Source organism: Typopeltis vanoorti, chromosome 14, assembly GCF_054136105.1.
Source record: "Typopeltis vanoorti isolate ZY-2024b chromosome 14, IOZ_Tvanoo_1.0, whole genome shotgun sequence".
NCBI classification, from domain to species: Eukaryota; Metazoa; Arthropoda; class Arachnida; order Uropygi; family Thelyphonidae; genus Typopeltis; species Typopeltis vanoorti.
Genome location: NC_143562.1, coordinates 63,659,139 through 63,685,701, shown reverse-complemented (window position 1 = coordinate 63,685,701; position 26,563 = coordinate 63,659,139). Strand labels below are relative to the sequence as shown.

General features: G+C 36.2%; 1 protein-coding gene across 1 annotated transcript in view; it reads right to left on the bottom strand.

Moving 5' to 3' along the window:
- The window catches only part of mts (protein phosphatase 2 catalytic subunit mts), a 97,817-nt gene that overhangs the window by 36,975 nt on the left and 34,279 nt on the right, over positions 1–26,563 (bottom strand). The window contains exon 3 of the mRNA XM_090404408.1: positions 17,559–17,732. Coding sequence (XP_090260534.1) covers positions 17,559–17,732 — 174 coding nt within the window. The remainder of the gene's footprint in view (positions 1–17,558; positions 17,733–26,563) is intronic.

The window sequence follows — 26,563 nt, the reverse complement described above, 5'->3', positions numbered from 1 at the left end:
CACTGTTTAAAAAATGAATATAATCATCATTTGCCAAATAACTATAAAACCTAATTTTCCTATAAACCTACTAAAAGACCCATAGAATTCTTAAAGAATAAAGAAGATATAATGATAAGCAGATACAGATGTGATAGTGATCATCAATAAATCCAACTACTAAGATAAAATAAGATATTATCAAAAACAAAAATAGTCACTGTTTCTATTCCCAATCTCAAACAAATAGACAAAACATTATGAAATGTGAAAGATAAATGGATAATGAAAAAATTATGCCCCGGGTTACACACACACATTTCTCTCAATACATTTCATATAAAAAAACTACTACATCATCATCTTTCTAATGAACACAGATACTCTCATTATACAAAAATGAGGATATCCCCCAAACTCGACATTGTCCACTTTTGTGATCATTTAGACACATTGTCTTGTGTCTAAATGACCCACTTTTAAACTCACAAACTAAATTAACCACAACTGATATTCTCTCCCTGATTAACTTAATTATTTCTGGGTTTTTTTATTATTATTTTTTTGTTTGTTTTTTAAGTTGCACAATAATTTATACATCCGAATTTTCTGGCTCCCACCATAGTCTAAAACATCATCAGCCAACTTGTTCTTGGCCCATCTGGAATCAAGCATATTACCTTCCTCTCTCACATTTTATGGGTGTTGTCAGTGATGCCCCATGCACTAAGTGAAAGAAACTTATCTATGAAAACTTTACTTAATTTCAGCAGTAGATTAAATTTAACAATAGAATGCAAGCAAAATAACTAAATTTTCTTACACTGGCATTCAATGTGATCAAACAATCACAGTGAAACTAAAATATACCATAAACCAAGGAATGTAGCTGATTCCTATTATCCCTATTTCATAAAAAAATGTCATTAACATAAATCAGCTTATATGTACTACACAATATCTAAGAATTTAAATAACGGTTAAAAATGCAAACACAATTTTTCATTAATTGAATTTATCCTGCAACATCTGACTACATCAGTATGGCCAAGATTCAAGTAACTAACTTGCAAATTAAATAATTTCTTCCAATAAGATATTAAAGATTCGTGGAATATACAATATACACTGTGCTGACAAAAGTATTTGGACATCTTACATGCAATACAAATTTCAGATCCTCACATGCAAATATTCAGGGAGTCTGGTAATAAAAGGTGGGGATGTACTGCATGTTTTGCACTGTGCTTGATGTCAAGATGCCATGTTCAGCTGAACTGACTAGCTTACAACATGAAATGGTAGTTGGTTGTCACATCAGTGGTCTTTCTGTCCATGGTATTGCTACCCATCTCAGTACACCAAAATCCACCATTGCTTATGTCATTCATAGACGGAAAGTTGATAGTGTTACCACAGCAGGAAAATGCCCTGGGAAGCCACTGACACTCACTGAACGAGATCGACTAACTCTGTCTCTGAATGTTCTGACATCCTGAAGGTTATCGGCAGACCTGGCAGTCAATCTGGAAAATGCTACAGGGACATCTGCCAGCACTAGAGCTGTCCACAGAGAGTTGCATGCCTTATGTTACATACCACAGCAAAGCTGAGAACAAGCCATACATCACCCCCTCAAAGACAAACAACGTTTAGACTGGCATCTTTCACACTGTTCCTGGTTCGTAGATGATTGGAAAAGAGTTCTGTGGAGCAACAAATCATGCTTCCAAATGTTTCACTCTGATGGTAATGTTTGAATTGGGAGAATATTATTATTATTATTAACACCTCCAAGGAGTTCGAGGACTCATCGCAGGAGGACACCCACTATACAACTGTTTCCGCCACTACACCTCTACTACCAATCATCTCCATCAACTGCCCACCATCACCACCACAACTAGTATTTTTTGTCTGTAAATTGCGTGTGTTCTGAACAGCCGATTTGTCTGCATGTGGGATGAAAAACCCGAGTTTCCAGGAGAAAAAACCCTGCTACCTCTGTATGAGATCGACTAGCTCACCTTCGATTGAAAAAGTCCACACAAAGATTCCTCCCGTCACGACGAGAATCGAACTTAGGCCTATTCCAATCCAGGAAATGATTTCTGCCGTTTTTCCCGGGTATTCTTCTGACTGCATCATTCCAACTATTAAGTTTGGTGGGGATTTAGTAATGGTATGGGGGTGTTTCAGTTGAATGAGACTTGGTTCATTGGTGAACATGTCCAAAATCATGATGTCTTGCCTACCTGGACATCCTGTGTATGGTTCAAGACTAGTTTCCACAAAACAACGTTGAAGTGTTGGACTGGCTGGCTCAGAGTCCAGACCTCACCCCCATTAAACATCTTTGGGATGAATTAGAGTGTGGCAAATCTGCTCCAGACTTATTGGCCATCATCATCAGCAATGAAGGTAGCTTTGCATGAAGAAAGGAAGAATATTCCTGTTGCTATGTATCAGAAATTGGTTGAAAGCATGTAGGATTCAGAGAGGTTACCCTGAGCCAGATAGTTTGGTGGAGGTGATATATCAGGGAATATCCAAGTTAACCACAAAACGTTAGGAAAACAGCTTGTGAGGGTTGTGAAGGTATGCTTCCATCATAATCCTGTGAGAACACAAAGTAATGTTACGAGAGATGAACGTTTTGCAGAGAACAATGTCACGTGCACTAACTGATGAGCTGTGTGTGAAAGCCTATCATTGTTCTACTAGACACTTCCTAACACCACAAATTATGTGGCAGGTGCAAAGCCACTTCTCCAGCAGCATGTAAACAGCAGACACAGAAATATCCTTTTCACAGATGAGAAGATTTTCGCCACTGAAAAGTGCCTTAAACACCAAAACAATCGGGCATATACCCAATTGTTTTGGGTATATGCGGATGGTCATATGTGCCATAGCATCCAGGATTCAGAGAGGTCATCCTGTGCCAATGATGGTTTGGTAGAGGTGACATATCAAGGAATATCCAAGTTGCATTTCTGGGAGAAAGGGTTCAAAAAGACCTATGCATCAAGACACTGTGCTGGAATCTGTGGCACGGTTCATGAACAATGCATTGTTTCACAGTAAGTAGTGGACCTTCCAACAGAACTCAGCCTCTGCACACAAGGACCACACAACAGTGATTGGAGGCGAATTTGCCCGACCACATTTCACCATCATTTGATTGGCAGTTCCAATCTGAATACGTTAGACTTCAAATTGTGATTGGAGCTTGAGAGAGAGTAGCCTGCATGAAATGACACCCCAGCATCACTAGCTTGAAGATGGATTTAGAGAGAGCAGTGGTAGCGTCTCAGTTGAATGTTGTGCATGCCACCTTCAATATGTGGCCTCACAGACTTCGGTGTGTGCATGAAGGCAAAAGTTGAACATTTAATTTAGAACATTGAGTGCTGCTATATGCATATTGTACATGTGGTTTATATGTGCTGAAAGCTTTAAATGATTTACTGATAGATTAAAGGTTTATGCACTGTTCAAGTTGAAACAGTATTTATGGCTAGACTAGGTATATACATCTTTTAAATATATTTTCAAACATGCAATCTGCAAAACTGTATTCACAACCAATCAGAAATTGTAAATCTTTTAAAATCCTCTAAAGAAGCAAACAATGTTGTATATAGATTCGATTCCCTGATAAATGGCTGATTTTCTTTATATCTGTTCACAATTAGATTGTAAGAATGTTTTAGACTATTCCAGACAAACTGAACGGAACTAGTAAAAAGAAAGACCTAGAATAAAATGATCAAACAGCAAAATTCAAAATTGCAGCCTTCTATATGGAATAGAAGAAATTCATATTGGGAATCAATTATCAAAATCAAGGCCTATGCTATAAAAGCAAATCATATACCACCAATCAAAAAAAAAAAAGACTTATTCTAAACTTGCAAAAGAATTAAACAGAACTATGCATTTCAAAAATCCTGGCAATCCAAAATAGTATTAAAATCATACACATCCACCACTCCTCTGTGCTATCAGAACTGGCAAATAAATTTAAGACATCACCAAGTCTCATCCAATAAGAATGCTCTTGGCTTTTCAATGGCATCTATTTAAGCAATGCCACTCATTTTTCACTATCCTCATACTTCTCTCTTCCTCCTTCCCTGATGACAACTGAACAGTTCGAAACTTGCATGCTATAAATGCTTCATTTCCTTATTTACTTAAATTTCATTGTGTTATGATCCATCGAGTCGTTTCAGACTCCTAGCAACTTTACGAACTTCCGCTCTCCATTCCGATCTGTCCCTGACCATGTCTTTCAGAACCTCCAAGTGCATTCCAGTTGCTTCTTTAACTCCATCCACCCATCTAATTCTTGGTCTTCCTCTTCTCCTACTTCCATCAACTTTAGCAAGCATCACCATCTTCTCCAGACTGCGATTTGCTCGCATAATAATTTCATTACGTTAAGAATTTAGATAAAAGAAATATCAGTCATTCAGGTGTTTTTTTTTTTTTTTATAGATTATAAACTATAAACTAATTTATAGATTATTCTTTCTATAAATTTCTTACTTCATGTAATATACATGTGTTATATTACATATATTGGTACCTACTCTTCTTTCTTTTCTTCTTGATCCTTCGCTCAGTACTATTTAAAATATTCAAGGGCTAAGGGTGAATCTTTCCTATTTTACTTTTTTTTTTTTTCATCTCTTACAGTGGGAGTCTCTTTCTTAGGTATTTGCCTTACCAAGTAGGCTAAACATACAGAAGGTAATGGCAAACCACTTCTATATAAATATTTTGCAAACATAATCTTATGAACAGAGGCTTAAAGTATGGACTTCACCAAAAGTGAATACAGAAATCAAACAGATTATATTATTGCAGAAAGTAAGTGGAGAAGCAGCATCAAGAAAGCAAAACACTATCTGATGCAGACTGTAGAACAGATCATGAATTATTGATAGCTGAAGTTAAACCAAAATTAAAGCTAAGAAGAAACAAAAGGATTGTATCAAATTTGATTTACATCTATAAATGAAGCATTTAAGGTAAAAGTCAGAAAGAAATTAAAATGTAAGGAGAGGACAGGAAGATTGGTTGGTTAGTTTATATGGCACAAAAACTACAAAGGTCATACTGTGCCATACTAAAGATTACATTAGCATTTACAGAAAATTGTAAACAATATGTTTCTACAAGAATCTAGTTTCACAAAGCAGCATCTCTATGTAAACAGAACTGCTGCAGAGAGCACAGCAACATACAAGGTCAGAGGTTATTACAGTAGTGCAAAAATAGTTAACAATATAACTTAATACATAATATATGAAACACTAAGACAAGGAATGCAGTATCTACATATATGTAAAATTATACTTCTTGTAGAAAGGCTTATATGCTGGTTACACAGAATATAAATTAAAAGTAAACTTTAATATATATATATATATATATATATATATATATCCAATATTTTGGCAACCCCACTAGGGGGTACCATCAGGACTTTTAGGAGAAACTATAGCTTCCTACTTCGTCCTCATTTACTGTAAGTAGTGCCTGTGTGCACGTGTCTTTATTGTAAGTTCCTTTGAAAATGGGAACGTAACGTTGCCAAAATATTGGATATATATATATTAAAGTTTACTTTTAATTTATATTCTAGTGTACGCTGTGAATTCCTTAAGTTAATTAGTAATCATGTAAAATTATAATAGATTCCTTTATAGCAGTACAAAAAATAGGCAAAAAGGGATTATTATACAATATTGTTGGATTCTGAATAAAGAGAAATGGAAATTGTTAATACATCATTTAGAGTCCAACATAATCTACCATTCCCTGAGCAAAATTTGTTTTTTTTTTAAACTAATAGTCTCATGTTCATAATATGCTATTTATATAATTTCTTCCAAGTTATGTTAATCAATATTTATTTATAAATTTTTGGGATAAATTACAGTTATGAAAAGCTGTGTATTAAAAATATCAATTATTTTGTGAATTTAATTCCTTTAATATAATGTTAAAAACTGTAATATGTGCAATTTTAATATATCCAGGAAATTCTTTAAGATAACACTTGATTGGCTGCTATGAGAAATTATGTTGCTTTTAGCTAGTGCATGTTACTGTACAGGACACATGAAACCAGTTGGATATAAACAAAACCAGTTAGAACCAGATTTTGGCAGGAAAGGAGAGTAGGATTTGATAAGCAGTACATGAAAAAACACACACACGGGAGTAGGGAAGCAGGCAAGGAAGGTGGCCGATTAACATGGAGTGAATGGAATAGAAAGGACTGGGAATCGCTTGGTACTTTGACTTACCTTTTTCTGAGTTCTAATCTTATTGTAATTTCCTATCGCCTTGCAGTGGAATAATGCAGGACAAGGGATAATAAGAATAAGAAAAGAAAGAAATTGGAAGTTAAGTTAAACCAGTGAAAAAGAATATATTCTCCCGAGTCTATTAATCAGTTACGGAAACAGAAGATTCTTTTAAGTTTGTGTAGTCTCAAAGCAAAAGTCAACAAGAATTTAAGTGTGTTCATAGGATTCTCGATGTGAAGAAGCTATACTGCTTATGCCAGTAAGATTATCTTTTCTATGCCTAGTGTGAAGTAGTGAACTTATTTCCAGCAAACATAATTTAATCCTTATTGCTGTATTTAACTATTCAAGATCAAAAGTGTGATAATATAGTGAGACATTTCCATCTTGACGTCCCAAATATTGTTCCATTTGGATTAATGGTTCAAGACTGAAAGCGTGATATAGAGAAGCCCGTTGTAAGAAACTTAATGTAATATTGGAAACTGAAAATCTCTGCGAACTATTCTGCTAGGATGACAGAAAATTGAAATCTTCAATTGAATGCCTGATGGTATACATTTTATAATTGTTCTGAATAGTTAAACTGAGTTGATATTTAAACTATACTGAATAATTAAAACTTTGATACGAGTGAAGTTGTGATAAGAATCCTTGATAATAAGAAGAATATAATCTGTAAGCTTAAGTTCTAATCGTAATTATTATACTCAGCTGAGTAGTTTGCTAGTATCTCAATGAAAACTTAATTATTGTTTAAATGTATTTTCCCCACTAGAAATCTTTGCTTTGATGTAAATTTATGTGACACTGCATTAGATAATTTTATTTGAATTGAATCTTGTATTTGCCTGATTTCTTCATTGCACCACTCATTAAAATAATTCGAATCTTAGCGGGAACCTATATAATAAAGAGAACCTTGGCCTAAAATTAAGTTAGTAATAATATAGATTGGTTGATTCCTCAACGTTGCTCATGCAAATCTGAACATAGAGTGGCGCAGTTAAAAATAAATATTCTCTGTGTTCGAATGAAGAGTCAATCAACAACTAGAATACACATTGGAGTAGAAAGTAGGATCCAACAATATACATGGATGAAAATTAAATTTAGCAATGCAGTATAAACAGAATTTAGCAATACATATAAACAAAATTACTAGACAGTACACAAATAGGTAAGATGTCTTACAGCACTACATGATTATTCGAAAAAAAAAGTAGTAAATAAGATGCATACACAAAATGTATGTTAAGTGATGCAGTACCTACATATAAACAAAATGACTTTTTTCAGCAGTACATAAATAGATAACTATAGGTTAACATAAGTATATACAAAACAAGTCAAGGAAAGCAGTGTCTACAAGTAAGATTACAACAAACATTATTATACTAATACTTAAAGAGTCAGAAAGGAATTATTATACAGCATTGATGCATAAAATAAGTTTAGCATTATGGTATTTACATATTAACAAAATTACAGCAGGGTGATACAAATATACAAGATCAAAGCCTATGGAATACATAATTGGTCAGATTTAACCTAACGAATAATATGTATGTATAAAAGTTAAGTTAAGCAAAAAAAGTATTTACATATAAACAAATTTTATGGTCAAATTTGTTTGTACAAATTAATTCTTTCTAAAAAATTAAAAACATCATGCAATTTGCCTGAGTCTGCTAGCATTTCCCTGAGTGTATATGGCTTGGTTAGATAGGTGAAAATTTCATTTCTCTCATGTAAATTTTTGACAATCTACCAGAATATGATGAATAGTGAGATGTGTGTTGCATTTTTCACATATGGGAGGGTCATCAGCTCTCAGTAAATGAGAATGAGTAAGGTGACTGTGACCTATGTGGAGCCTAGCAAGGACAACCTCCTCCCTTCTCTTTGTACGTTGACTAGAATGCCAGTGTTTAATTTCAGGTTTAATGTTATAAATTTGTTTGTTGATGCTTCTTGCCATGTTAGCTCCCACTGAGCAATTAGCTTTAATCTTATAAGTTGTCTGTAGTCTGTATATGGAACTGTCAAACAGTATGTGGAGAAGGTATGAGCTGATATAGCAGCAGCCGCATTTCCTTTGATTCCGATGTGGCTGGAATCCAGCAGAACTGAACATCGAAATTAAGGATTTTCATTTTGTGAAGCAGGTGTAGCACCTCATAAAGTACTGGATGTGGATTATACATAGGAGAGGAGATAGCCTGTAAAGAGCTCAATGAGCCTGTATAAATTATACACTTTTGGTAGCATTTTCTTTTATATGCACAAGTGCAAGCTAAATGGCATGTAACTTTGCTGTATAATTACTGCAGTCTGGTGGGATCTGATTTGAGATAATAATAATGTCAGGAAACACAGCAGCACAGCCAACAGAGGTATTAGTTCTTGAATCATCAGTATAGATGGGTAAGAAATCAGCATGTACTGCTATGTGTGCATTAAACAATTGCAGGTAAATGGATGATGGGGTATAAGATTTCTGTAGCTGACAAAATGAGAGGATGGTGTGCAAGCCTGCCATGGAGGAATGCTGTTATGTTTAGTGTAGCTAATGTTAGCTACACTAAACTACACTAACTAAACTAACATTAGCTACACTAAACTGTTATGTTTAGTGTAGCTAATGTTGTCAACATTTATAGTAACAGCTTGCACAGTTTCTTTAATACGCATACCAAAAGGATGTATAGCAGTTTGATGTGTGTGATATTGAGCTTCCCAATGCAGAGAGAAGATACTATTCCATGTAGAGTGATCTGGGAGAGATTTTATTTTTAGAGCGTAATTAAGAGACAACTGTTTCCATCGAAGTGATAGAGCTGGTTCATTTGCTTCAACATAGAGACTTGGAGTTGGTAAGGTGCGAAAGGGACCAGTAGCTATCCGTATACCTTGATGATGGATGGAATTCAACCATCGTAGGTTACGCTGTCTTGCCAAACCATAGACTTGCGCCCCATAATCCAGCTTTGAACGTATAAGTGCACGATAAAGATGGAGCAATGAAGCCCGATCAGCACCCCACTCAGTAGAGGATAGAGTGCGAAGGAGGCTCAAAGTTCTTTTGCACTTTTCTCTTAGTTGCCGAATGTGTGCTAGAAATGCGAGCTCTGTAGCTACTGGAATAACAGTGTCCCATTCTTAGTTCAGGATCTGGGTGATGAGTGCGTTTTCAACAGAAGTGTACACTGACACTTTTTTTCTGTTGAAAACCTAAACCCATTATTAAGAGCCCACAGAGAGAGACGTGATCAATTGCTTGCTGAAGTTATCTTTTAATTATCCTCATGTTACGTGAGTAACAGTAAATTGTGAAGTCATTGACATATAGAGCATTGTCTAAAATGGAAGGAAGCTGTTCAATGATTGAGTTAATTTTAATAGCAAAAAGGGTTACACTTAAGACAGAGACTTGGGGAATACCTTGTTCTTGATATGGTCGAGATAGCATACTTCCCACTCTGACTTGGAAAGTTTGTCTGAATAGAAAGTTTTTAATAAATATAGGGAGGTGTCCTTTGAGACCTAGGTTATAGAGGTCTTTTAATATGCCATATCTCCAGGCTGTGTCATAAACCTTTTCCATGTCAAAAAAAAAAAAAAAAAAAAAAAAACTGAGTCAAGATGTTCTTGCTTCAGAAATGCATCTCTTATACAAGTTTCTAACCGAACTAAATGGTCTAAAGTTGATCGATGTCTGTGGAAACCAGATTGTGTATTGGAGAGAAGACTGTTGCTTTCTAAATACCAGAGAAGTCTGGCATTACCATTTTCTCTAGTATCTTACAAAGACAGCTGGTCAGAGCAATGGGTTGATAATTATTTGCTTGTGCGAGATCTTTTCCTAGATTTGGGATAGCAATGACAATTGACTTATGCCAAGAATTCGGAAACTCTTCCTCTGCAAGTATTCTATTGTATAATAAGAGAAGAAGATCCATAAAAGATGATTTATCATTTCATAATGGATGTCATCAGGTCCTACTGCACTAGGGTGAGACTGTAGGAGAGCTCTTGTTAGTTCCTCCATGACAAATGGCTGATTATATGACTGAAGAATGTTGGTAAAAAAATTAAGCCTTTGTTTCTCTTGCTGCTCTTTCAGTATTAAAAATTCCAGAGAATATGAAGTTGTTGCTGAGATTTTAGCAAAGGTTTCTCCCAAAGTATCTGCAATAGCTTTGGGATCAGCAAGAACACTCCCATTATAGTCTAAGGTGGATAAACAGTGTGTACTATATCTGCCTTTCATTTTCCAAATTTTATCCCATACAATTTTTGGACTGGTCATTTGATTAATTGATGAAGTAAATTGAATTCACGATTGTTTTTGACTCTGACGTCTTACATAATGGGCTTTGGCTCGAGCACGCTTGAAAGTTATTAAATTTGATGTGGTGAGGTATCTATGAAATATGCTCCATGCTCTGTGTTGATCTTTTTTTTTTTGGCTGCCTGACATTCTGGGTTCCACCAAGGCTTTGGATAGACTGGAAATCGAGATGATGTTTTTGGGATGGAGGTTGTTGCTGCCTGGACAATGCATTCTGTTATATATTTCACAGCTTCATTGATAGGTGTTTGACTGATGGCATCAGCATTAAATTTTGCAAGATGAGAGAAAGTGTTCCAGTTCGTCTGGTCCAATTTCCATATAGGTATCTGTGTGAGTGAACATGGTTCCTGTGAAGACATTGTACAAAGAACAGGAAAGTGATACTTCCATATATGTCCTCTTCAACGTCCCACATGAGCAGTGGAAGAATGGAAGGGGAACAGATTGTAAGATCTGTTGCAGATTATGAGCGGGTAGGCATATGGAAGAAAGTATCGAGTTTATTATTTAGAAGGGAAAGGTTATTATTAAAAAAAGTTAAAGGGAAAGTGATCACTTCCATATATGTTCTCGTCAATGTCCCACATGAGCAGTGGGAGAATGAAGGGCAACAGATTGTAAGATCAATTGCAGAATATGAGCAGGTAGGCATACGGAAGAAAGTATTGAGTTTATTATTTAGAAGGGAAAGGTTATTATTATCAAGAATTTTTTCAATGATTTGACTGCGTCTATTAGTGTTGGCACTACCCCATAGAGTATTGTGACCGTTAAAGTCACCATCAAAAATATGGGTTCAGGTAGTTGCGAGATAAGGTTATCAAGATCAATTTCATTTAACTCAGCATTTGGTGATAAATAAATTGAACATACTATAATAAGAAATCCCACAGAGAAATGAATCGCTATTGCTTCCAAAGAAGTATTAAGTTGGACCTGATGGAAAGGAATATGACTGCCCACTAGGATAGCTATTCCTCCAGGAGCAGGACGATCTCCAGTTCTATCCTTACATACAACAGTGAAATTCCTAAAGTACGGTCCTCATTGGGTCTTAAGTAAGTTTTCTGTAGACAGAAACAGAAAGGTTTGTGTTTCTGCAACAACATCTTGATATCGTCAATATTCTGGCAGATCCCACAACAGTTCCATTGTAAAAATTTTCCTATTGTCTTGATTTTATTGACTTGTCTGGTTTTCGAGGGATTGAGGGCTTACCTTTGTCAGATTTATATTTATCCCCTGTTTTAGGGAAGTATGGACGGCCAGTATCCATCTTTTCCTCTGGTAAAGTGTTCAAATCATCAAATATGTTTAGTTTGCTTTCAGTGGGTATCGAGGTATCCATTTTTTCCGCATGAGTGTCTAGTGGTTTATCTTTGAGTGAAGTCTCCACCATAATTTTTTTGACAGGCGAGTTTTCATCGAATGGGACCATTTTTGAAGTTGCTTCTGGAGTAAGACGATAGGTCTTGTGATTAATGAGCTCAACAGAGAAGCACTTGTGATCGTAAAGTTCAGGTATGATAAAATTATCAAATGGTGGAATAGACATTGGCACTTTTTTTAATTGTTACTTTTTCAGCATAAGAGGATCGTAGAACAGGTGTAATGGTGGCCAGCTTTCTTTTTTGCATCCTGATATGTTATGTTTTAATTTTTTGTATCTCTTTTTCATCTTTCCATTTCTGACATGCATGAGAGTATGCTGGATGATCTCCCTGACAGTTGACACATTTAGCTTTTTTTTTTTCACAGCAAGATTTATTATCATGTTCTTTACTACCACATCGGGCACAGGTAGTAGAACCACGACAGGCAGTTTGGGCATGTCCATATTTTTGACATTTAAAGCATCTCAGTGGGTTAGAGATGTGCATTCTAACAGAACAGCTGAGATACCCTGTTTTTACAGATGTCGGAGGCCTAGGTGTATCAAAAATAAGGATGATGTTCTTGATTGAGACCAGGCGACCATCCCTGCATATCAGGATGCACCTCACACCTGTCACTCCTTGATCTTTAAGCTCTGAACATATCTCCTCATCAGGAACATCAAGGAGATCCCATTCTGATATCACTCCTCTACTGGAATCGAGTGTTCTGTGAGGTGTTACGGCAATTTTTATTCCACCCATTGTCGTTGCGTTCAGTAGTTTCTCAGAATATTGTTTGCACATTGTTTCCACAAGGATATCACCAGAAAGCAATTTCTTGACAGTTTTGGGAGGTCCTGCCAGTCCTTCTAAACCTTTTTGGATAAAGAAGGGTGACATTTTCCCAATTGGTCCTTCACCTGTTGCATGAATGATTAAAAAGGTTGGTACATTTATGTTAGTATCCGATATCTTTTGTTTCTTACTTCTGTTTCCATATACTCTGTCTATATTATCAGTACTTGGTTGGGACTTTGTTAGAGTCCCCGAAACATTTGAGGATGAATTCATATTTAAGGAATTTTTAATTCGTTGCCAGAGCTCCCCATCCACCACAGAGCCACACATGGACGCCCACTACCCGGCAAGCAAAGACTGCGCTCAGGAGTGGAATGCCAGGGCTACCCTGGATGCTATACCGGCACTGCAGCAGGTCTAGGATTCCGACCCCGGACCACAGGGTGAGAGACTTACTGCAACACCATTCACCCTTGCAGGCAAGTCCACTAGCTGACTGATCCTGGCTGGGCTATCCAGGATCACCTGTCTTGCCGAAGCAGGAGCCAAATTAGTGCAAGACTATCAGGATCCCCCTTTCCGGATGTCCATGGGTCGCACGGCAAACATAGAAGCAAGGCGTTGGATCCCAGTGATGATAGTGTGGAAAAAGAATAGTGAAAAAGATTCAGGAAAAGTAGAGCAAAGAAAAAGAGGAAGAATGAAAAGGGCCAGTATCATCACTGGGAGGTCCCCTCCACCACGAACAGGTGTCCCACATAGAGAGGGGGAACAGGAAGAGAGTTACAGTTACAAATGTGGGAAGAAACAAAATATACAGCAATAAAAGAAGCAAAGAAAAATCTAATTAAAGCAACAAGAAAAATATATTGTAAATGGCTGTCAGAAGAAGCTATCAATCAAATAACAGAAGAAAAATTAAATTTTGAAGAAAGAATTTAAATATTTGTTATCACCATCGACTATTTCCTGGAGTTGTAGTTTCCTGGAATTTAAAACAGATGAGATCACAGCAGTGGCCTGCTCTGATCTCATTCCATCTTTTTCCTTGGTTATCCCTGACTTCTGTCTTCCAACTGGGTGGTAAAGAATCTTTTTGGGTAGTCTTGAATTTTATATTTTTTCAATATGTTCACAAATACACTTTTTTTTTTTTTTTAATATTTATATACCGTTGTGCCTTGGTTAACGATGGTAATCCGTTCCAGGATTACCGTCGTTATTCAAGGCACGATTCCCCATAAGATTTAAATAAAAGTCGATTAATTTGTTCCGGCTTCTCCTCACAACCATAGTACATATTAAAAATGCAGATAAAACTCATTTAAAATGTCATAAAAATATGATAAATATCATTTATTTATTATACAGTATATGTATTTGCTACAAAAAATTAACATTAATAAAAGGAATTGTTCATGAAAACAGTTTTTAATTATCAATCTTCGCCAGAAGGACAATTGGGCTCACTTCAGAGTTTTTTGATAAATGAACCTGTAAAAAACATGTCTAGGGTTGTTTGCTTCTGCCACTTTTTCAAAATGTTTCTCAAAAATTGCTTGGACTTTTAATTAAATAGATCTGCAGTACTGATAACCTCAGATTTGTTTGGATTCCATTTCATAGCAACATTTTGAACTTCCTCCAACTTTACCAAAACATTTTTGATTTCAGCAGTCGTAATTTGTTCTTTCTCTCCATCTTCAGATGAAATTTCCATTTCCTTTTTTTCACATTGCTGCTTGAAAAGTTCTTTTAGCTCGTCAGTAGTCAGTTCTCTGTCATGCATCTCCAATAATTCTTCAACATCTTCTTCCTCTACTTCCAAGTTAAGATCATGACCAGTTGCCACAATATCCTTTACCAATTTGTGTCCTTCATCTGAAGTTTCTTCATTACCAAAGGAAGGACACAGTTTCCTTCATGCTGCTTTGAGACATTTCATTGTTACTTCTTGCCAAGCCTTTACAATTAGCCTAATTGCTATGACAATGTTGAATTCTTCCTTCCAAAATTTTCTTAGGGTTATGTTGGTAGCCTCACACATTTCAAAGCACCTGGTAAAAAGTGCCCTTGTGTAAAGTTTTTTAAAATTTGCAATTATCAGCTAATCCATAGGTTGAATCAGAGATGTAGTCTTGGGAGAAAGAAAAATCACCTTGATAAAATCTAATTCGTCTGGTAGCTCTTCTTGTATGCCCGTTGGATGGCCAGGTGCGTTATCCAAGGTTAAAATGGCTTTTAGAGGCAGATTGTTTTTGCTCAAGATAGGCTTTGACAGTTGGTCTAAACACTTCACAAATCCAGTCTCTAAATTCTATTCTTGTGACCCAGACTTTGCTGTTAAACTTCCACAAAACACCGAAATTGGATTTAGAGACATTGAACTTTTTTGAATGCTCGGGGATTCTCTGAGTGGTAGATTAACATTGGTTTTACCTTGCAGTCTCCACTTGCATTTGCTGCTAAAAGCAATGTTAACCTATCATTCATTGGTTTATGCCCAGGAAGTGTTTTTTCTTCTTTTGTGATAAATGTCCTGTTGGGCATTTTCTTCCAAAATAACCCAAGCCTCATCACAATTGAAAATGACTTGTTGAGGTAGGTATTCTCCTTCTTCTATAATTCTTGTAAAGCTATTGACAAATTTATCTGCTGCTGCTTTGTCAGCACTAACTGCCTCTCCATGTCTGACCATACTATGAATTCCTGTTCTTTTTTTAAAGTTGTCAAACCAACCTCTGCTACCTTTGAAATCATCATCTACCTCAAAACTTGATCCTGAAGTCTTCTTTTTCAAATCCTGATAAATCTCCGATTGCATTTTGAGATGTAGTATCGCCTGCCATTTCTCTTTCTTTGATCCAAATTAGTAATAGATTTTCCATTTGCTCAAAAAGAAGCCCTCTGACATTCAACCTTGAAGTTCCCTTAGCAACCTTAGCTACCATAAGCTCTTCTTTCTTAGCCAAAATGGTTGATATTGTAGAATTACTGGTTTCATATATTCAAGCTAGCTGCATAACTTTCACACCTTCATGATGTTTTGCTATTATTTCTTTCTTCTAATAGAGAAAATTTTTCTGGGTTTTTTTTCCCTCACTAGCTTTCTTTTTGGGATCCATTTTGTAAACGGTAAAAAAATTCACTTTATAAAAAAAAAGATACGTAAAATAAGGTATTATTACAAATTGTACAACACTAAAACAAGGTACAAAGAACATATCGTCATTTGAAAATAAAAGTTAACAGTTAAATTTGAAACCTGCAATTTTTGACAGTGTATTTTGCTTGTAAGGTGACGATATTAGATACAGCACTTACATACACTGATTAGCAGCTTATAGATACAACGATTATTATACAGATAAGATTTGATTTTGCCTTTTGATGGCAAACAAACAGTAACATGCACCCGCCGATTTATTGTCTATATGAACTAACACATAAAAAATAAATGCTTAAATACTCATTTTCATCATAAAACACACTTATAACCACAAATTTTAAAATAAAGCACAGTATACTACAAGAAAAGAAACAATAAACGTAAACAGCTGGCTATGTTGGGTCAAACATATCTGAGCTTCACAGCTATGCTGCGTGGCTGTTCTCTATTCGACAATGTCTTCCCACGCGTGGCTGAGTGCGATCGGAAAATTCCGGTTTTTTAGATTGGATAGAGGTTCACATAATTGAGGGTCATTAACCAAAGCCTGTGTCATTAACCAAGAGATTTTTTTTCTTACAGCCACTTGTCGTTATCTGAGACCGTTGTTAACCAAGGCACCACTGTATTTTGCAATACTGAGTATGTTAATTCTTTACATATCTGGTTTTTTTTGTTGTTGTTTTTTTCTCCAGAGAGTGCAGTCTGCCTATTATTCATAGGAATTTCATTTATCTGGTTTCTGTTCTTTTTTCTTCTACAGTATTTATGGTTCATAATTCACTCAGTACAGTAGAGAAGTCTTGTCAAAATTTTATAAACTCTTATCTTATATGCTTTTGAACTTGGTTAGGTTTGAAAACATTACTGATTGTGCCTGCTATCATTAGAAAGTTTGAGATTTTGATATCAATGTCAGCTTCTGTTGTACATGATATACCAGATCCGATGTATTTGAAGTAGTTAATTTTGTTCTAAAATTTTATTCTCAAACATGATTTTACTTCGGACAGGAGATGGTCTTTTAAAAGCAACTTTTGTTTTGTCTGCTGATGTTTGCATTCCAATTTTAGCAACTATCTTTGAGAAATATATTAATCTCTGGAGTTCATCTTCACTTCACGCTATGATTATTTGAGCATATGAAAACAAGAGCATTAAACATTTCCGTGCTATAGTTTAAATAATAGTTTTATATTTTCTTCCATTTCTCTACTAAATTTTCATTTATATAGATCAACTATTTAATTTATGATTATGAAAACAGTCACATGAAGATGTGCTAACACATTTTGGCCAATTAAAAAAATAAATAAATAAAACTATTTAATACAAAGATAGAGAAATAAATTTGGCCTTGTATGAAATACTGCACTTTTTATGAGAATCCTGAATAGCAGACATATCTTGGCAACTCACCTGATTTTTGTTGGTTGTTGACACTAGTAACAACTAACAAGATAATAACAGATAAGATTTATTAGTTCTGATCTACATATGTATGCAAGTCAGAACTAATAAATATAAGATACATGAATGAACAAAATACTTACCTGGCCATCAACTAATGCAGTTAGAGGTAAGTAGTCAAAAAGATCTGTAAAGTATTTCCATACATTAGCATTACCATATTTTCTTAAACATTCATCATAAAATCCATAAACTTGTGTTATCTGCCGACTTTCATGATTTCCTCTCAAAATTGTTATCCTTTCTCTATACCTAACCTAGAATGTCAAAATATAAGTATTACGTGAACATGATCAAAATAATTTACAATATTTAACAAATTACTGACTAAAAACACTAGATATACAATTATTTCATGATAATTCTACACTGTAACATCTAAACTACAGAATAGAATGCCAAGGGATTATAGTATTGATTCAATTCCAAAAATTCCCAATAACTTCATTTGATGCTTTTATGAGTACATGTGTGTGCATGTATGTATATATGTATTACATATAAAAGAGTGTTTCAAATTAAAGTACTCCTATTCAGAGCAATCTATATATATATAGAGAGAGAACCAATAGACAAACTTGGTGAGTCCCCTGACCACATCATGGGGAAAAAACTTTGACAATAAAAAAAGTTAGTTCAAAAAATGGCATATGAGAGAGAGAGAGAGAGAGAAAAGAATGAATTTTGCATACCAATTTTGCATGGCAGTATATAAAGGAGCAAAACCAACTCCACAGTCATTCAACTTGTGCGATGAGTCTCACTTTGCCTGAGCATTCCTTGCTTTTGAAGTGTTTCTATAGAAATGTGGGAAAATGCTGCAGTAGCACTTTACAGGTTTTCGGAAACTTAAACACTTTGCAAAAAGGCCCAATGACACCAAATGCAGTGATACACGTGGTTTGTCGATTTGCCAACCAGGAAGGAATAAATCTGAAATTCTGCAAATGACTGAAGATGTTGCAACTACAGTTGTTGAGCAGTCAAATGAGAATGCTACAAGTTCATGAAGTGCACATATTGTAGCAAGACAGATTTGCCATCCATGGTATGGAGAACTCTGCATAAAGTGTTGCAATGCTACCCATATAAATTTAGCCACAGTCAAGAGTTGCAAACAGGAGATATCAGCATCCAAGAAACGTTTGAGTTGACATTTCCAACACGCAATGAGGTTGACAAGGATTGGCCTTGTCACAACCCATGAAATGATGAAATGCATTTTCATGTTTGTGGAAACACTCAAAGTAAACACAAAGTAATATTTATTTTGAATGTTTACTCACAGAAAAAACTCAAAACTGCTGCATATGGGCTACAGAGAATCCTCGTACATTTCAACAAGTTCCTTACATTTGCTAAAGGTATGGATGGTGTTTACAGCCAAGTTTGTTAATCAGCAAATTTTCTTCAAAGAAATCCATTGAACTGAATCTGTGACCTGCACAGTCATAGCTACATGGTATCAGGACATTTGAGTAGGTTTGTCATCCTGGAACTGCAGCAAAGATTGTCTGAACACAACATTGTTGATGCAAGATGAAGTCCCCCTCCACACGCAGGATGTGATGTTCAGTAATTATTGCATCAACATTTCCCAGAGGACAGAGTAATGAGTCACTCATTATCTATGAAGTGGCAACTGCATTCACCAAACCTTAAGCCCTGTGACTTTTGGCTTTGGGATAACCTCAAAAGCATGGTGTTTCAGGGTAAAGTTCTTCACCCAGTAAATTTGAAAGACAGAATTGCGCATCATGTACAAAATCTTTTGACAGATCTGTTGTGCTCTATGTGATATGATTTTTGTATCACATTATTTTACGAAATGAGCAAAATAAATTTCACTGAATAATTTCACAATCACATACCATCCAGTTAACATAAAATAATTTTCTCCCACTCACAGCACCATATTTCCCTTATCAGTCATTTTTGAACTAATTTTGTTTTTTAATGTTAAAATCTCTTTTTCGTGATCTCATTACGACCAAATTTGAGGATATTTCATTTACTGGTATTCTGCCCCCTCACCCCCAAAAAAACACCCTATAGATTTCACAAGTGGGCTCACAGAAAAATTAATATCTGCTTTGTGAACACGTACAATTTATTTATTTATTTTTACATGTGGTTCCCACCTAAAAAAGGTTATTATAAAAAAGGTTATTATAAACCTATAGTACATTTTGTAAGGTGGTTGGGGATAAGGATTTTTTGTTTGTCAAAACACTACAAAAATCTGTTTGAAGACAGTACTGTGAGAAATTCAATTTTATATATTTTTAGTAATTTTTTATTTATTTTTACATAGTCTTTCCTAGAAACCCTGCTCTAGAAACCAAACATTCAACTTTTTTTCAAGTCACTCCAATAATTTAATTACCTTAAATTTCATTTCATAATGATGATCAACAATGCTCTCTGCCTTGTAAAAAGGAACCACTGGAATTGCAGCTGAAGCAACAAAAAATGACAAGCCAGCAGTATGGTGGTGAGATGGCCATTTCAAAGATGGCAGAAATAGACAAAACAGCCAGTGGTCCATCATAATACTGCTAGCTTATATTGCATCTTCACAGATTTAATTTTTCTACCATTCTTTTTTGAAATCAATAATTTGAGTCATCTTTTACCATTTTCATTTATTTGTGTTTTCACTTCTTTTAATATTACACGGTGATCAGCATTTAATTCAGATAAATTATAAAGACTACAACTGTGTTAGAAATAATTACTTTAATTTCCCGACGTTTTGACCTTCATATTAGGTCATCATCTGGAGTACACACATAGGCAGGCTATATTACATTTCAAACAGTATGCCAAAGAGACAACAGATGATGACCTAATATGAAGGTCGAAACGTCGGGAAATTAAAGTAATTATTTCTAACACAGTTGTAGAAATTAAAAAAAAAATTTTTAATTACATCAAAGCTATATTCTATTTATAGCATCATCAGAGAACAATTCATATAGATAGTTTTATTACAGCAAAAGTAGTGTCCTAATTTAACATGAGAATTGTTATATAAGAGTTAAGATCCTGTATTACTTACAGTCCTATTTATAATTAACTCTTAGACTAAAAGAGCATGTGGGTAGAATATGTGCCTTCCTATTGTTTGTTTGATAAGGTTTCACTAGCCTGACAGCTGTTTCAAAATCATTGGTTTTCATCAGAGACAAATTTTCCCAAAACATTTCTATATGGTAATCATTTCCTCCTCTGCTGTTTACAACTCCAAACTTTTTCTTTATATCAGATGACTTCTCCAATGATTCAAAAAATTCCTCCAATTTTCATTAGAACCTTCTATTTTGATTTACTAAAATAAAGAGTCAAAAGGCTTCACTTTGGCAATGCAAAATTATATAAATTAAGTGGATATTAATCCAACATTATTTCAAAGCCGAATACAGAAACTATAAAAGTTCGTGGCGAATATAGTTAGAAACTATAAAAGTTTCGTGGCAAATATAGTTAGAAACTATAAAAGTTTCGTGGCAAATATAGTTAGAAACTATAAAAGTTTCGGTGAAGTTTGACCAGAGAGCTTATGGGAATACACTCGCCATCATACTACGAGTTACCCCAGCCAAACAATAGGAAAAATGATCGCTAGTAAGCATCTGTATATTTGCCTCCTATTGTTTGTTTGATAAGGTTTCACTAGCCTGACAGCTGTTTCAAAATCATTGGTTTTCGTCAGAGAATAGGGAGAAACCTAAGAGACCAAAAACTCTCAGTACTTAGGAACTCGAAGCATGGAGAGATGTATTTTCTGTTAGCGAACTCTCGGTCGGTGTGTCTATTCACCAAAGTATTTACTAAAATAATTTACTAAAATTTTATTTTGATGCTTGTCATTCAAGAATATTGTCACGACATTTAGTATTGAATACTACAGTTACTCCTTCCTTTCCCTGATCATTTCTGCATGAATATAACATTTTGTATTTCCTATATAGAAGAATCTCACTTTTTTTTTCTTTTTTTTTTTCAATTCTACCCTGTTCCACTTCTTTTCTTGATGCATATTGATTGTGTCTATCTGGCTGATGATGTTAAGTTTGTTCCAATAATTGACATCTCAATGGTTTCCCTGAGGAAAGCAGCAGTTTAAATCAGTAATTCCCAAGCTAGCAAGGCATTTCATCTTGTACTATTACTGCCTTTCACTTTAAGCAAACAGAGAATAAAATTTGGTTGGATAAATCCCAGATTACCTCTCATCCTTCATTTAGTATCCAGTTAGATATCTAATGATGGGGCACTCCACGAGAAGGTGAAGATTAACACTGGAACTGAGGTCTCCCTGGGTTCTTCACATTCCATAAAAGGCTATGTAGAGGTCTCCTCTCAGTTATCTATCACTGATGCATAAACAACACTCATTCATTCTCCATTAATTTCTTTTTTATTTGAAATGGTGAAATGAAGTAAGAAATATATTAGCATGAGGCATACTCTCCAAGAAACCAGAGGAAGATTCAGTTTGTATGTAATGAAAGGGAGAAAAGTGAAATACTGAAAAATAAACAAATTTTGCATCAATATATATACTGACTTCAATTTCATTATTAACTGGTGATTAGTTTACGAAATTAACAACGCATATAAAGTATATTAATTAAAGGTAACTTTAATGAATAACTTCTATATTTCGGCAACGTCACATTGCCATCTTCAGGAACATAAAGATATGGTATGTGCACGCAGACACTTAACACAAAGCAAATGAGGAAGAAAGCAAGAAACTAATATTGTTCCTAAAGTCCTAATGGTGCCCTCTGGCGGGCTAATTTGGTAGTCTTGGCAGTTGGGCTGAAGTTCTCATAATGTAAGTCTCCCAAATTTGGGGTAGTTTCATGCACCCAAATTTGTTGAGGTTAGGAACGTTTTTTTAGAGCTGCTGAAGATTCTATGAATAATCTTTGGTATTTAAACTTGCTGCGATGAATTATTTTTGTTTTCTTCCAACGAATTTTATGGTGGGTATCTCAGGCATGGTCTGCCAGCCCAGAGCAGCTGTACTGGTGGAACCGGATGTAGTCTGTGTTCTGAAATCCTGGTATTTGTTGTTCTTCCTGTTTGGCCAAAGTAGGACAATTTGCAGCTGCAAGGGACCCGGGAGGTCTAGGGAAAGTGGTTGGTCTTTGGTAGAGGGGATAAGGGATGCCAACTTTTTATATGGTTTGTAACAGGAAGTAAGGTCATATTTTTTGAGGATATTGGTTATTTTCTCAGAGGTGCCCTGGATGTAGGGGATGGTGATAGACTTGGTGTAATCTTTATTGTGGAGGGGGATTGTGGTTTACTGGTTTTAGTATTTTTTGGATTTTTTGGGGGTTATAGCCATTGGCTAAGAAAGTGTTGAGCATGATAAAACAGTAGTTAGCGCCTTGTCATCTGAGCAGATTAATTTTGCCCTGTTATATAGTGTTTTTGTTGTGATCGGGGGGGGGGGGGGGGGGGGGACTGCTGGTGAATGTATCTGCCATTATAGGTGGGTTTTCTGTGAACAGAGAAAACCAAAGATCCATCAAGCTAGCGGGTGATTAAAGTGTCTAGGAAGGGGAGGGTATTGTTTTCCTCTTTTTCTAAGGTGAACTGGACTCTGGGGTGTTCGTTGTTTAAGAGTGTGAGGAAGGAGTGGAGTGTGTCTGAGCCATGTGGCCAAATAGCAAACACATCATCCACATAACGAAGCCAAATAGTGTGTTTTTGTGGGGCGGAGTTTAAGGCTTTCTCTTCAAATGTCTCCATAAAGAAATTGGCCAAGGGTGGGGAAAGCGGTGAACCCATGGCTGTCCCCTCTATCTGTTTGTAGAACTTTCCTTGCCAAACGAAATAGCCCGAGTTCATTGAACTGAAATAGGGCTGAGATATCGGGAAGAAAGTTGGCTTGGATGAGCTCTAGGGTTTCTTTGAGTGGGACATTAGTGAATAGGGAGGAGACGTCAAAACTGACCATAATGTCAGTGTGTTGGAGTGTGAGGTTTTCTATACTGGCTTTAAAGTGGGCTGAGTTTTTTTATGTGTGATGGTGTGTTGCCAGTGTAGTGTGTGAGCGTTTTGGCTAAATGTTTGGCTAATTTATATGTGGGGGAATCAATGCCATCCACTATGGGGCGCAATGGCACATTTTGTTTATGTATTTTTGGGAGTCCATATAATCGGGGGGGTCTAGAGTTATAAGGTTTTAGTTTGTTGGTGACTTCCACAGGCCAAGAAGTAACCTTCTTAAGGAGTCTGTGGAGAGTTCTAATCTGAGAGCTGGTCGGATTATATTCAATGGGGAGGTAAGTCGTACAGTCTAGTACCAAAGCAGTTAGCTTACCTTTGTAGTCTTTTTGATTGAGCACCACAGTAGTTTTCCCTTATCTGCCTTGATGATTACTATTTTTTTTGTTGTTTTTCAATTCTTGTAGGGCAGCATATTCGTTTTTGGAGGTTTGGCTTTAGTAAGAACACCGACTACATCCAGTCTAACGTTGTTGGCGATATGGTTAGGCAGGTTGCGAATCCCACGTTCTATCTGGATCATGATTTCTTCGGCAGGTATTCTTTTAGGAGCTAGGGTGAAATTGTGACCACGTGAAAGTGCGGTGCGTGCTTCAGGCTTTAAAACTGCCGACGAGAGGTTGACTACAGTGTTGAGTGGTGGCTGTGGTAAGGAGGTAGAATTCTTTGTCAGGTTTTCGTATTTTTTCAAGTGCCAACTTCGTATTTTTTCGAATTCTTTTTTTGCCGATGTGCACGAGACGTCATGAAGTATCGACCATAGATCACGGCCGAGTGTATCCGAAAGCTCTTCCTCTAGCGCCCGTAAGGTTTTGTTTTCGTCAGCCAGGAGAACTCGCGTCGCAGTAATTTGTTCTCTTAACAGGGCGAAGCTAGTGCAATTATAAATGCGCAGAGCTTTCTCGGAAGTAAAACGGTGCTTCAATTTAACACAATTAGGGATCACTTTGTTATCCCGGCAGCGTTTTAGGAATGTCAGACAATTTATTTGCCTCGATATTTTCAACCTCAATTTGCCGTATTGACGGGCCTTTCGTGCGATGGCATATCCGTGGATGATCACGCCAAGAAGGTCACTTCTTGGCCTGTGGAAGTCACCAACAAACTAAAACCTTAAAACTCTAGACCCCCTCCCCCGATTATATGGACTCCCAAAAATACATAAACAAAATGTGCCATTGCGTCCCATAGTGGATGGCATTGATTCCCCCACATATAAATTAGCCAAACATTTAGCCAAAACGCTCACACACTACAATGGCAACACACCATCACACATAAAAAACTCAGCCCACTTTAAAGCCAGTATAGAAAATCTCACACTCCAACACACTGACATTATAGTCAGTTTTGACGTCTCCTCCCTGTTCACTAATGTCCCACTCAAAGAAACCCTAGAGCTCGTCCAAGCCAAGTTTCCTCCCGATATCTCAGCCCTATTTCAGTTCACAATGAACTCAGGCTATTTCGTTTGGCAAGGAAAGTTCTACAAACAGATAGAGGGGACAGCCATGGGTTCACCGCTTTCCCCACCCTTGGCCAATTTCTTTATGGAGACATTTGAAGAGAAAGCCTTAAACTCCGCCCCACAAAAACACACTATTTGGCTTCGTTATGTGGATGATGTGTTTGCTATTTGGCCACATGGCTCAGACACACTCCACTCCTTCCTAACACGCTTGAACAACCAACACCCCAGAGTCCAGTTCACCTTAGAAAAAGAGGAAAACAACACCCTCCCCTTCCTAGACACTTTAATCACCCGCCAGCTTGATGGATCTTTGGTTTTCTCTGTTCACAGAAAACCCACCTATAATGGCAGATACATTCACCAGCAGCCCCCCCCCCCCGATCACAACAAAAACACTATATAACAGGGCAAAATTAATCTGCTCAGATGACAAGGCCCTAACTACTGTTTTATCATGCTCAACACTTTCTTAGCCAATGGCTATAACCCCAAAAAAATACTAAAACCAGTAAACCACAACCTCAACACTTTCTTAGCCAATGGCTATAACCCCCCAAAAATACTAAAACCAGTAAACCACAACCCCCCTCCACAATAAAGATTACATCAAGTCTATCACCATCCCCTACATCCAGGGCACCTCTGAGAAAATAACCAATATCCTCAAAAAATATGACCTTACTTCCTGTTACAAACCATATAAAAAGTTGGCATCCCTTATTCACTCTACCAAAGACCAACCACTTCCCCTAGACCTACCGGGTGTATACCAGGTCCCTTGCAGCTGCAAATTGTCCTACTTATGCCAAACAGGCAGAACAACAAATATCAGGATTTCAGAACACAAAGACTACATCCGGTTCCACCAGTACAGCCGCTCTGGGCTGGCAGACCATGCCTGAGATACCCACCATAAAATCCGTTGGAAGAAAACAAAAATAATTCATCACAGCAAGTTTAAATACGAAAGATTATTCATAGAATCTTCAGCAGCTCTAAAAAACGTTCCTAACCTCAACAAATTTGGGTGCATGAAACTACCCCAAATTTGGGAGACTTACATTATGAGAACTTCAGCCCAACTGCCAAGACTACCAAATTAACCCGCCAGAGGGCACCATTAGGACTTTAGGAACAATATTAGTTTCTTGCTTTCTTCCTCATTTGCTTTGTGTTAGTGCCGGCGTGCACATAACATATCTTTATGTTCCTGAAGATGGCAATGTGACGTTGCCGAAATATAGAAGTTATTCATTAAAGTTACCTTTAATTAATATACTTTATATGCGTTGTTCATTCCGTAAACTAATCACCAGTTATGTCTGACTAACATATAAGCCTTGCTACTAGAATTTCATTATTATATTTATTTTATAGCAGTTAAGCATTTGATATCATTGACTAGAAAAGTTTTTTCCAGTGATTGGATGAAAATTCACCTGCTATATTCTGATATTTTTCTCAAAAATTAGTGTAATAAATTTGATAAAAACAAAAAAGAGAGAGAGAATGAAAGTATAGTCATACCCTGACTTACGCGGTTTCTTATATGTACGTATTCCCATCCCGTTTCACGCCTCACTACTA